This window comes from Oncorhynchus keta, chromosome 15 (assembly GCF_023373465.1).
Source record: "Oncorhynchus keta strain PuntledgeMale-10-30-2019 chromosome 15, Oket_V2, whole genome shotgun sequence".
Taxonomy (NCBI): Eukaryota; Metazoa; Chordata; class Actinopteri; order Salmoniformes; family Salmonidae; genus Oncorhynchus; species Oncorhynchus keta.
In genome coordinates this window covers 38,365,118-38,379,745 of record NC_068435.1, presented here as the reverse complement: position 1 = coordinate 38,379,745, position 14,628 = coordinate 38,365,118, and the positions used below count along the sequence as shown (strand labels likewise).

Sequence of the window (14,628 nt, the reverse complement as noted above, 5' to 3'; positions counted from 1 at the left end):
GATAAAAGCGTCTGCTAAATGGCATATATTATATTATTATTATCATTCTAAAGGCCTACTGTAACACGCATCATTCAATCCCGTCGCTCATCAACTCGGATAGAGTCAGGGATCTGTTCTGCATCATTCTAAAGGCCTACTGTAACACGCATCATTCAATCCCGTCGCTCATCAACTCGGATAGAGTCAGGGATCTGTTCTGCATCATTCTAAAGGCCTACTGTAACACGCATCATTCAATCCCGTCGCTCATCAACTCAGTTCTGCATCATTCTGAAGGCCTACTGTAACACGCATCATTCAATCCCGTCGCTCATCAACTCAAATAGAGTCAGGGATCTGTTCTGCATCATTCTAAAGGCCTACTGTAACACGCATCATTCAATCCCGTCGCTCATCAACTCGGATAGAGTCAGGGATCTGTTCTGCATCATTCTAAAGGCCTACTGTAACACGCATCATTCAATCCCGTCGCTCATCAACTCGGATAGAGTCAGGGATCTGTTCTGCATCATTCTAAAGGCCTACTGTAACACGCATCATTCAATCCCGTATCAACTCAAATAGAGTCAGGGATCTGTTCTGCATCATTCTAAAGGCCTACTGTAACACGCATCATTCAATCCCGTCGCTCATCAACTCGGATAGAGTCAGGGATCTGTTCTGCATCATTCTAAAGGCCTACTGTAACACGCATCATTCAATCCCGTCGCTCATCAACTCGGATCTGTTCGCATCAACTGTTCTGCATCATTCTAAAGGCCTACTGTAACACGCATCATTCAATCCCGTCGCTCATCAACTCGGATAGAGTCAGGGATCTGTTCTGCATCATTCTAAAGGCCTACTGTAACACGCATCATTCAATCCCGTCGCTCATCAACTCAGTTCTGCATCATTCTAAAGGCCTACTGTAACACGCATCATTCAATCCCGTCGCTCATCAACTCGGATAGAGTCAGGGATCTGTTCTGCATCATTCTAAAGGCCTACTGTAACACGCATCATTCAATCCCGTCGCTCATCAACTCAGTTCTGCATCATTCTAAAGGCCTACTGTAACACGCATCATTCAATCCCGTCGCTCATCAACTCAGTTCTGCATCATTCTAAAGGCCTACTGTAACACGCATCATTCAATCCCGTCGCTCATCAACTCAGTTCTGCATCATTCTGAAGGCCTACTGTAACACGCATCATTCAATCCCGTCGCTCATCAACTCAAATAGAGTCAGGGATCTGTTCTGCATCATTCTAAAGGCCTACTGTAACACGCATCATTCAATCCCGTCGCTCATCAACTCAGTTCTGCATCATTCTGAAGGCCTACTGTAACACGCATCATTCAATCCCGTCGCTCATCAACTCAAATAGAGTCAGGGATCTGTTCTGCATCATTCTAAAGGCCTACTGTAACACGCATCATCCCGTCGCTCATCAACTCGGATAGAGTCAGGGATCTGTTCTGCATCATTCTAAAGGCCTACTGTAACACGCATCATTCAATCCCGTCGCTCATCAACTCGGATAGAGTCAGGGATCTGTTCTGCATCATTCTAAAGGCCTACTGTAACACGCATCATTCAATCCCGTCGCTCATCAACTCAAATAGAGTCAGGGATCTGTTCTGCATCATTCTAAAGGCCTACTGTAACACGCATCATTCAATCCCGTCGCTCATCAACTCGGATAGAGTCAGGGATCTGTTCTGCATCATTCTAAAGGCCTACTGTAACACGCATCATTCAATCCCGTCGCTCATCAACTCAGTTCTGCATCATTCTAAAGGCCTACTGTAACACGCATCATTCAATCCCGTCGCTCATCAACTCGGATAGAGTCAGGGATCTGTTCTGCATCATTCTAAAGGCCTACTGTAACACGCATCATTCAATCCCGTCGCTCATCAACTCAGTTCTGCATCATTCTAAAGGCCTACTGTAACACGCATCATTCAATCCCGTCGCTCATCAACTCGGATAGAGTCAGGGATCTAAAGGCCTACTTAACACGCATCATCATCATCAACTCAGTTCTGCATCATTCTAAAGGCCTACTGTAACACGCATCATTCAATCCCGTCGCTCATCAACTCAGTTCTGCATCATTCTAAAGGCCTACTGTAACACGCATCATTCAATCCCGTCGCTCATCAACTCAGTTCTGCATCATTCTAAAGGCCTACTGTAACACGCATCATTCAATCCCGTCGCTCATCAACTCAGTTCTGCATCATTCTGAAGGCCTACTGTAACACGCATCATTCAATCCCGTCGCTCATCAACTCAAATAGAGTCAGGGATCTGTTCTGCATCATTCTAAAGGCCTACTGTAACACGCATCATTCAATCCCGTCGCTCATCAACTCGGATAGAGTCAGAGATCTGTTCTGCATCATTCTAAAGGCCTACTGTAACACGCATCATTCAATCCCGTCGCTCATCAACTCGGATAGAGTCAGGGATCTGTTCTGCATCATTCTAAAGGCCTACTGTAACACGCATCATTCAATCCCGTCGCTCATCAACTCGGATAGAGTCAGGGATCTGTTCTGCATCATTCTGAAGGCCTACTGTAACACGCATCATTCAATCCCGTCGCTCATCAACTCGGATAGAGTCAGGGATCTGTTCTGCATCATTCTGAAGGCCTACTGTAACACACATCATTCAATCCCGTCGCTCATCAACTCGGATAGAGTCAGGGATCTGTTCTGCATCATTCTGAAGGCCTACTGTAACACACATCATTCAATCCCGTCGCTCATCAACTCGGATAGAGTCAGGGATCTGTTCTGCATCATTCTGAAGGCCTACTGTAACACACATCATTCAATCCCGTCGCTCATCAACTCAGTTCTGCATCATTCTAAAGGCCTACTGTAACACGCATCATTCAATCCCGTCGCTCATCAACTCAGATAGAGTCAGGGATCTGTTCTGCATCATTCTAAATGCCTACTGTAACACGCATCATTCAATCCCGTCGCTCATCAACTCGGATAGAGTCAGGGATCTGTTCTGCATCATTCTAAAGGCCTACTGTAACACGCATCATTCAATCCCGTCGCTCATCAACTCAGATAGAGTCAGGGATCTGTTCTGCATCATTCTAAAGGCCTACTGTAACACGCATCATTCAATCCCGTCGCTCATCAACTCGGATAGAGTCAGGGATCTGTTCTGCATCATTCTAAATGCCTACTGTAACACGCATCATTCAATCCCGTCGCTCATCAACTCGGATAGAGTCAGGGATCTGTTCTGCATCATTCTAAAGGCCTACTGTAACACGCATCATTCAATCCCGTCGCTCATCAACTCGGATAGAGTCAGGGATCTGTTCTGCATCATTCTTAAAGGCTGTACCATGTTTCCCTTACAATATACTTGATTAGTACTAGAGGTATAGTAAATACAGTCTAGTAACATCTTCATACAGAGAATGTTATCAACCCGCAAGGCACGGAGACAAATTATTTGTTATAAACACGAGTGCCAACGCTGATAAACAGGCATAACACAAATGTAAAGAATTAATTGCATAAAGAAATATTTGTGAAAATATATTTTCAGGACAAGATATGAAAACAAGTCATTTATTTGTTGTATCAGGCTCTGTATTGAGCCTTTACGCATTCATTCATTCAGTGAGGAGAGAAATACGTACAAAATCAAACGCCAGTGGCCTACGGCAGATGTAGTGTTAAAGGCACTTGGGCTTGGGGGAACTTTTTCCAACAACTACTTACTCCGATCTTGTCATCGATGAGCTGGCGTGCTAGTTCCATCTGTTGCGGGGTGCCTCTGATGGAGAAGATGCGGACATTGGGGTCGGTGTTGTGAGGGGGGTTCCTCTGCAGCTCCACGTGGGCTCCAGACTGCTGGTTGATGCTCTTGATGGTATCTCCGCCTGGACAGACAGCACATCACATCACATCACATGAGACTATGCATGGCTGGGAATAACACATCCTTGGTCATTCTTTGACAGCACCCTTGTCGTTTGTGTAATAGTGTTGGGCCGATATATGATATCGAGTATCGTCAAAATTTGACCTAGACAATATATGGTTGAGATATCGTAATGTGCAAGACGATTCTCTACTTGAAGTTTGTAAATGAAAACAGTGCAGTTCTCTCAGTTGGGCTGTATCAATATGTTACAAATTAAGCCTAAATTAATTAACTAGTTCTTATTTTATTGCTTTGAGAGTATTTTCATGAAAAGCAACCATAATATCATAAATAAGCACAAAAATAGCAGTGTATTATTTAGTCATTAAAGGAAAATACCACTCCCCGTTTTTTGGTATTTGTTTCATTAGTCCACTGTTGATACAGTCACAGAAATGTTTTTCAGAAATCAAGTTTTCAAGATGTAAAACGTTCAAAATACAGAAAGTTTCACAGTATGACGTGTTTTGCAAACTTGATTGCTGACATGCAAAACACTTTTAGGACTGTATCAACAGTGGACTAATGAAACAGAATATACACTGAATAAAAACAAACGCAACACGTAAAGTGTTGGGTCCCATGTTTTATGAGCTGAAATACTAAAACCCAGAAATGTTCCACAAAAAGCTTATTACTCTCAAATGTTGTGGACAAAAATGTTTATGCCAGCAGCCCTCCGGTTGCTGGCGCGCTTCTGGAACCGAGGCTAGTTGAGAACGTTTAAAAATAGAAAGAAAAGAAACTGCTACATTATAATGCTATGTCAGAACATCAAAAATAGGTTACTTGAATATCAAATCGATCTCCTTTAATGCCGGGGGTACAATACACGACCTCCGAAATCCTAAAATCTCTGAGCCTCTCACATTAAACGACCGTCTTTCCAGTAGTTTGTATAGTGTAGCGGAGTGCAAACTAAACAGGGGGGGTCACACACTACAAGATTCTTCACTTGGTCGCCTCAAACGTTTTCAGTCAGACATTAACGCTTCCATACAGAGTTGAAATATCAATGTTGAATTGAATAACATTGCTTGTGAATTTCAGAGCTGTAACGATCTGACACTTTGGCTTTGGATAAAGGCAAGTATAAACGTATGCTAGTTGTAGTCTAAACATTCTGGGCAATATGTCGTCATCTCACTGGCTTCTTCTCTAGCGAGCTCTCGCTATTGCTGACCACCGTTCTCAGAACTTATCATTGCACATCTCACACTAAATCAAATCAAATCAAATGTATTTATATAGCCCTTCTTCAGCTGATATCTCAAAGTGCTGTACAGAAACCCAGCCAAAAACCCCAAACAGCAAGCACTGCAGGTGTAGAAGCACGGTGGTCAGCAATTAGCGAGAGCTCGCTAGAGAAGAAGCCAGTGAGATGGTGGGAAAAACTCCCTAGAAAGGCCAGAACCTAGGAAGAAACCTAGAAAGGAACCAGGCTGAGGGGTGGCCAGTGCTCTTCTGGCTGTGCCAGGTGGAGATTATAACAGAACATGGCCAAGATGTTCAAATGTCCATAGATGACCAGCAGGGTCAAATAATAATAATAATAACAGTGGTTGAAGAAGGTGCAACAGGTCAGCACCTCACGAGTAAATGTCAGTTGGCTTTTTTTCATAGCCGATCATTCAGAGTATCTCTACCGCTCTTGCTGTCTCTAGAGAGTTGAAAACAGCAGGTCTGGGACAGGTAGCACGTCCGGTGAACAGGTCAGGGTTCCATAGCCGCAGGCAGAACAGTTGAAACACTATATGAGCTATGCAGATTTTGAAAATATCGGGACGTCTGGGATGGCTCAAAGACGGGATAGGTATCCCTCAGATCTAGACTCACATTAAACAAGCGTTGGTGACGGCCGTGCACCCCAAGTAGGCAACGGCATGGTGATTTTGTATAGAGTATGAACTGGGAAAAAAAGCAACCAATAACATTTCTAACAAAAAATATAAAATATAGTAAGAAACCTTTTCCTAGTTGGTTAAAATCATATGATGCACACCAGATGATAACATTAGGATCATGTCATGGGAAACACTTCTATATTCTATCATTTAAACTACAAAACATAGACACCTGACGTTATCACATACTGTATGTTGACATTGCAGTGGTGCTGGAGATAAATTTGATGTAATATCATTAATTTGATCAACTAGTCCTTCACATGCATTCAATACATAAACACGGTGCATTTCTAATATTATGAATCACTGGCCGAGAGGTCTGGCGTTTAACAAAATACACTGAGGTGTAAGGGAATGTCCACAGCTTTCCCATAATTTGCAAATAAATTCATTAAAAATCTTAAAATGTGATTTTCTGGATTTTTCTTTCTCATTTTGTCTGTCATAGTTGAAGTGTACCTATGATGAAAATTACAGGCTTCTCATCTTTTTAAGTGGGAGAACTTGCACAATTGGCAGCTGACTAAATACTTTTTTGCCCCACTGTAAGTGTTAAAAATGTATAACCACATCAGGGTTTATAAAATGTGGTATAACTGTGACACAACCACCAATGTCAAATGTGACATAGCGCACTGTTAAATATGACAAACCTTTATAAATCATATTAAATTGAGGCTTAACAAAGCATATAACCCTGTCATGCATTTTGGTAGAGCATTGCAATGCCAGGATATTGGGTTTGATACCTGTGATCACCCAGGTATGGCCTTTTAAAATCTGTTCATATTTTTTCCCCAAGTTCTGTTTTCCAGGTTTCGGCTTTCCCAAATTTCAACAAACCCTGGTCTATACAGTATGTCACAGAAAACCTAAAGTGACTGATCCAAGTCAGCCAGAACCAACCCATAAAGTAGCACAAGTGAGGGGTTGCATTTTACTCTTACAAGCTTTTCAGATTTCAACATATTAAAATTTGTATACCTTAAACCTTAGATCAGTGTTACCCAACTCTGGCTCTAGAGTACCCTTAACATCACATATTTTTGCTGTATCCCCGGACAACAACAAAAAACTGACCACCACTACTGCAGGTAAAATGTGAAGTTTTGCAAGGGACAGGTCATAGATTCAATTAAGGGCCATGGTAACAGGAGACATATGATCTAGGGTTTGGAAGACGCTAATCACAGTCATTGTTTTGAAATCTTTGTCGGCTGGGTAAAAGTTACACAATTTAACTATTTTCCAAGTAATGCTTCTCTGTCATTGGATAATCTTATTTTTCGGGAAAAGTAGACACCAGACAGACTTAGTGTGTAAATCTTAGTGCGGAACTTAGAAAATTGTTAATTGCAGTTTAATTTCTCGTCAGGCACACCCAGGTATAGTATGGTTTTCCCAAAACAAACCAAAACCTTGGTTGCTAAGAAAATTTACAACAAAACAGACCTTCTAAACACAACAAAAAAAGAAACGTCCCATTTTCAGGACACTGTCTTTCAAAGATATTTCGTAAAAATCTAAATAACTTCACAGATCTTCATTGTAAAGGGTTCAAACACTGTTTCCCATGCTTGGTTCAATGAACCATAAACAATTAATGAATATGCACCTGTGGAACGGTCTTTAAGACACAAAGAGCTTAGCGACGGTAGGCAATTAAGGTCACAGTTATGAAAACTTAGGACACTAAAGAGGCCTTTCTACTGACCCTGAAAAACATGGTCCCTGCTCATCTGTGTGAATGTGCCTTAGGCATGCTGCAAGGAGGCATGAGGACGGCAGATGTGGCCAAGGCAATAAATTGAAATGTCTAATGTGAGACACCTAAGACAGCACTACAGGGAGACAGGACGGACAGCTGATAGCAACACCTGCACAGGACCGGTACATCCGAACACCACACCTGCGAGACAGGTACAGGATGGCAACAACTGCCCGAGTTACACCAGGAAAGCACAATCCCTCCATCAGTGCTCAGACTGTCCGCAATAGGCTGAGAGGCTGGACTGAGGGCTTGAAGGCCTGTTGTAAGGCAGATCCTCACCAGACATCACCGGCAACAACATTGCCTATGGCACAAACCCACCGTCGCTGGACCAGACAGGACTGGCAAAAAGTGCTCTTCACTGACAATTCGCAGTTGTCTCACCAGGGGTGATGGTCGGTTTCGCATTTATCGTAGAAGGAATGAGCATTACACTGAGGCCTGTGCTCTGGAGCGGGATCGATTTGGAGGTGGAGGGTCCATCATGGTCTGGGGTGGTGTGTCACAGCATCATCTGACTGAGCTTGTTGTCATTGCAGGCAAACTCAACACTGTGTGTTACAGGGAAGACCTCCTCCCTCATGTGGTACCCTTCCTACAGGCTCATCCTGACATGACCCTCCAGCATGATAATGCTACCAGCCATACTGCTCGTTCTGTGCATGATTTCCTGCAAGACAGGAATGTCAGTGTTCTGCCAGAGCCAGCAAAGAGCCTGGATCTCAATCCGATTCAGCATGTCTGTGACCTGTTGGATCGGAGGGTGAGGGCTAGGGCCATTCCTCCCAGAAATGTCTGGGAACTTGCAAGTGCCTTGGTGGAAGAGTGGGGTAACATCTCACTGCAAGAAGTGGCAAATCTGGTGCAGTCCATGAGATGCACTGCAGTACTTAATGCAGCTAGTGGCCACACCAGATACAGACTTAATTTAGATTTTGACCCCCATTTGTTCAGGAACACATTATTCCATTTATGTTAGTCACATGTCTGTGGAACTTGTTCAGTTAATGTCTCATTTGTTGAATAAAGTTATGTTCATACAAATATTTACACATGTTAAATTGGCAGAATAAACACAGTGAGAGGACATTTCTTTTTTTTGCTGAGTATAGTTGGACCTGCTGAAAAGATGTGAGGACAAGACAGTAGAGCACAGGGACCCGTTCTCCCATGTACAACTTCCAAGACGACCACCCAAGAACATAGCCAGTTTTCCAAGACCAGACATAGCGGAGATTGTAGCTGCAAACCGATCCCGATTCCTGCCCCTTACAACTGTAGCTGGAAAAGGAGAAAACTAACGTTCCCACTCCATAATCACAGCCATCACACAAATGCTAATCAAAACTAGTTCAGGCCAACTAGAACATATTTCTTGATGTACAGAATAGTAGCAAACTACTCAAGTCAGTATCGCAAATGTCAAAATATTTTGTGAACCTCTTATCAATATCAACGTAGTACTATAAAATAAAGGTAGATCAAAAACACACAACAAAGATAAATAAGAACATGAGAAATTAGGTAAGCTATATACAGGGTGAGTGGCAGGCTTACAATGATGGCAAAAAACAACATTTGAGAGTGCGCTGACCCTGGTGTTAGAGGGGTACGCAGCTGGAGGTTGAATGTTTGAAGGGGTACGGCACAATAAAAGTTTGGGAACCACTGCTGTAGAGAATCCCCTCAGTACCCTCTCTTTGACCCTGAAAGTAAGGGAGAGTTTGTCACAATGTCTGGAACTCTCTTAGAAGGCTCCCTAGTAACCTCCCTAACAACAGAGGTGTGAATTGCCCTCTCCTGCAAGACAATCGTTCGGCTCTGGATGGGTGATGGTAAACTACTTGATGCAGCCTGATAATCACAAATGTCTGGAACTCTCCTAGAAGGCTCCCTAGTAACCTCCCTAACAACAGAGGTATGAATTGCCCTCTCCTGCAAGACAATCGTTAGGCTCTGGTTGGGTGATGGTAAACTACTTGATGCAGCCTGATAATCACAATGTCTGGAACTCTCCTAGAAGGCTCCCTAGAGGTGTGAATTGCCCTCTTCGTTAGGCTCTGGTTGGGTGATGGTAAACTACTTGATGCAGCCTGATAATCACAATTGTCTTCCTAACTCCCAGGGTCAGAGAGATGGTCCAGAGGGAATTTTCTACAGATACTGTCAATATATTATTACGGATTTCACCTGTGAAATAAAAGTCATACATGTTCTTCATTCCTCAATTGTAAATGTTAAAGTCTACAATGCATCATTATCCCTCAAAACAATTGGAAGTGATAATACTGTTTCTGGTCTTGTTATACATCCATAGCACAGGTGTCAATTGGGATTTTTCAACGCTATGTGTTGCATGTATAGTACGGACTATTTGACCTTGTACACATTGGCAACTAAAAGTAGAATTGCAGTATAAAAGCAAAACATATATAATGAGAAAAAGAGATATAGAAACTAACGGAAGGGAAAGGTGATGAGCCATGGGTGGAAGGTTGTTCAAAGGATTCTGATGGCGTCATCTGCCTTCTTGAATCCAGCATAGACATCAGTGGGGGAGGGGTAGTTGTTGCTCTTTAAGCCTCAAGTCTATATTGCCAAGAAAACAAATGGTAGAAAAAGTCAGCTCGCTGTGTGAAAGCAGAATAACACTAGGTAGGCCTACTAATGAACATATAGGTGACTAATGACATATGTGACTCGTTTCAGGAAACTAGGCGTATGTCGTAAGTCACTACTTCACAGGAGAGCCATTTGAAAGATTCTTTGCATCAAATATGCATTTTTTGAAGATGTGAACTTTCATGTGCCTTAATAATAAACTTGTAAATACACATACAATAGTTAAATTACGAGTCTAGTTGGTTTAGCCACGGAAAAAGCCAGCAACCTTCCCACTAGCAATGATTGGCTGGGATAAAGAGTGGGCAGGACATGCCGAGAAAGGAGATCAGATTGGTCTGCCATATAGAAGGCTTCTGTCTATTTGAGCTGGTCAGTCTGTGTAGGTAATCCTGTCCAACACAGATTTTAAATAAAATGTATTGTGTAATGGAGCTGCATAAGTGTTAACTCCAAAAAGTGGAGTATGATCGCTAAAGAGGTGAAGAAAACACCAGTCTCCGGATTACATCTTCAAACTATGGGCAACCATGGCATGGCATCCGTGACAGGGAGACGTGTCCATCATGCATGATGTAGTATACGGTAAGATAGACTAGCTAGCTACATTTTCAGATATTACACATTTCTAATTTTGAAAGAAAGTGGTTTCATTTCAAGCTAAAGTGTACTGTTAGCTAGCTAGCTAACCTTAGCTGACTGGCTCCCTAGCTAACGTTACGCGTTTGATATTATTCGTATCCCAGAGCCGTTTGCATGGCTAGTTCGAGCCTAATGTTAGCTAGCTACATTGAACCTGGTTGAACCTATTACCCAGCAGATTCATGCAGGGTAGTAACGACATGATTTGGCACTATGCTCATTGTTGTTTAATTAGCTAACGTTAGCTGGCTGGCTTGCTAGCTAATGTTACGTGACGTGTATGATCTTACACATTGTTTACCTAGCTAGCTACCTTTCTTAACAAGAATCCACTATGCAAGTAACCATTTTGGCTGCATTCGTAAATTCAGTCCGAGTATGCCAGAACGCAGAATAACTGATCGCATAACGCATAACGCTCGTTGAATATAGCCGGCGTCAGTAAACGTCGGTAAAAAAAGCGTAACAAAATTGTTGCCAGCAGAGCTGGTTAGACTGTTCTCGTGTTATCCAGAGGTAAACAAATCATCGGCCAGAGCGTCAAGCGTGCGCTCTGAACGATCCGAGAGCAAAACGAGATGGGTGGGGCTAAAGCTTAAGAGGGTGTGAACGATGCTGAATAGGTGTAGACAAATAACAGCCCTTCACTAGGTACTAAAACATTCAAAGGACATTTTCTCAAAGGTGAATTTTACAAGTTGATCAACTTTCAAAGCAGAATTACTTTCCCATTGTTCCTAAAAAATGCAGTGTATGATATACCATTTTGTAGCTCTGAGTCTATACTTTTATACAATGTAAAAAAAAAATATTTAAAAAATCAATACATAAGACCGTTTTGAACCGGTCGGGTCACATATTTGACACAGCCTATGAATACTGTAACGCTGGGAAGTCTATGTATAAAAAAATGAACTACCACTACTTACTTTACTGACAGCTGGCCATTAGGTCCCTCAGGCCGAGGTCTCTTCTTCCAGTTTATTTTCCAGTATATTTTTGGCACATGGAAAAGAAGTTTCTACATCGGCTGGGTTTATGAGAGCTGGAAAATCATTGTAACTGGTTACACAAAGTAGGCAGGGCTCTCAGATCAACGTCTCGTTTCCGGACAATTCTAGGTTCTTCACAGGTGGCATAAGTAGGTCCCACTCCGTGCAGCAAAGACACTTGTCTTCAGTAGGCATTGAGCACTGGTACACCACCAATTTCCAGATGTCTCGAGTTGGGACATCTGCCTGAGCCGTTGCCTGCTCCGTTTCTCTCTCTCATTTCTCTGTAATCTTCCATCTGTTGAAGTTCCTTGTCTGTGTATTTCGGTTCAAGTAACGTCTGCAAATTCTAGCATTTCCTCCTCGTGTGATTGTATACAACTTTCTTATACATTTTATATTGAAGGTAATACATTTTTTGTCCTCTATCAAATTTAATTGGGATTTCCTCAACGCCCCATTGTGACATCACTTCGATTCACTATAATAATGCAACTATTGACACAGATCAGCTACTTTGACCACTTGGCAGCAACTTAGACAAAAAGTTAGTGTTTACACTGTCGTCTGCTACTCCAATCTGCTGTTTGAACAACAAAAAACTATATTCTGATAAAAAGTTACAGCTGTTTTAGTAACTGAATCAACATTTTCTTGACTCAAGGCTGTAATTGCTGCCAAAGGTGCTTCAACAAAGTACTGAGTAAAGGGTCTGTTATACATTTAAAAAAATGTTTTGCCTGTTTTTGCTTTGTCAATGTGGTATTGTGTGTAGATTGATGAGAGAAGAAAACAATTTAAGGTATTATTACTTTTTAAATCCTTTATCAACATATGAAATTTGCATAGTATAACTCAGGCTATCCTAACTTAAAATGATTTAAACACGTATCAACCATAAATATCGATGGGTTCTGAGTTCTAAACGTGAAAATATGAAGTATCCTTATGTCACCGAGGGGAATGTAGAATATTTACATTCTGGCAGAATATGGTACGCCTGACGCATCCATTATAACAAGCTACAGTTAGGAAAGACTGATCTCTGGTGGACAAACCAGAAACGTTCTGTCGACAATCTACCCAGCAGATGAGCCGGCGACCACAGAGATCCAACAAAGGCGTACACTTGTAACAATGGACCAAAACAAGAGACCAGTTACAGACCGCAATCACTCAACTACTAACCACACCCACACCACTACTAACCACACCCACACCACTACTAACCACACCCACACCACTACTAACCACACCCACACCACAACCACTGAGCAGAACCATAAATATTTACCACACAACTACAGACCACAACCACACAACAATGGCCCAAAACTAGAGACCAGTTACTGACCACAATCGCTCAACTATTGACCACAACTGCTAACCACATGACTTTTGACCACAACTAATGCACACAATTCCTGATGACAACCACTGACCAACACAACAACTACTAACCACGTAATTACTGAATCACACAGCTATGAAATCACACAACTACTGACCACAACCACTTGACTGAGGGAGACGTCTTCATAGCTCAACAAATTCCTTAGATTTGTGTATCTGTTTCAGACCGAACAGCCAACACTAAGATTTTGAATGCATCCCCAGTCTGGACGACCTGGAATGACACAGAACATTTTTAATGCTCACTAGCTTCGTCCTTCTCAGGATCATGCTCCGTGCTCTAAATAACTCAACTGGCAAGTGTACCTGTCTGTAGGTTCTGAAAAAACCTACACTCGATCCCTCCGATGTCAACAACTAACTACAGACCAGTATCCCTTCTTTCTTTTCTCTCCAAAACTCTTGAACGTGCCGTCCTTGGCCAGCTCTCCCGCTATCTCTCTCAGAATGACCTTCTTGATCCAAATCAGTCAGGTTTCAAGACTAGTCATTCAACTGAGACTGCTCTTCTCTGTATCACGGAGGCGCTCCGCACTGCTAAAGCTAACTCTCTCTCCTCTGCTCTCATCCTTCTAGACCTATCGGCTGCCTTCGATACTGTGAACCATCAGATCCTCCTCTCCACCCTCTCCGAGTTGGGCATCTCCGGCGCGGCCCACGCTTGGTTGCGTCCTACCTGACAGGTCGCTCCTACCAGGTGGCGTGGCGAGAATCTGTCTCCTCACCACGCGCTCTCACCACTGGTGTCCCCAGGGCTCTGTTCTAGGCCCTCTCCTATTCTCGCTATACACCAAGTCACTTGGCTCTGTCATAACCTCACATGGTCTCTCCTATCATTGCTATGCAGACGACACACAATTAATCTTCTCCTTTCCCCCTTCTGATGACCAGGTGGCGAATCGCATCTCTGCATGTCTGGCAGACATATCAGTGTGGATGACGGATCACCACCTCAAGCTGAACCTCGGCAAGACGGAGCTGCTCTTCCTCCCGGGGAAGGACTGCCCGTTCCATGATCTCGCCATCACGGTTGACAACACCATTGTGTCCTCCTCCCAGAGCGCTAAGAACCTTGGCGTGATCCTGGACAACACCCTGTCGTTCTCAACTAACATCAAGGCGGTGGCCCGTTCCTGTAGGTTCATGCTCTACAACATCCGCAGAGTACGACCCTGCCTCACACAGGAAGCGGCGCAGGTCCTAATCCAGGCACTTGTCATCTCCCGTCTGGATTACTGCAACTCGCTGTTGGCTGGGCTCCCTGCCTGTGCCATTAAACCCTACAACTCATCCAGAACGCCGCAGCCCGTCTGGTGTTCAACCTT

At 43.1% G+C, this 14,628-nt stretch overlaps 1 protein-coding gene across 6 annotated transcripts in view; it reads right to left on the bottom strand.

The window, feature by feature from the left end:
* The window catches only part of LOC118394889 (far upstream element-binding protein 3-like), an 89,689-nt gene that overhangs the window by 41,937 nt on the left and 33,124 nt on the right, over nt 1-14,628 (bottom strand). For all 6 annotated transcript variants that reach the window (XM_052463993.1, XM_052463992.1, XM_052463991.1 and 3 more), the window contains exon 13: nt 3,752-3,912. In XM_052463993.1, the coding sequence (XP_052319953.1) occupies nt 3,752-3,912 (161 nt within the window). The remainder of the gene's footprint in view (nt 1-3,751; nt 3,913-14,628) is intronic.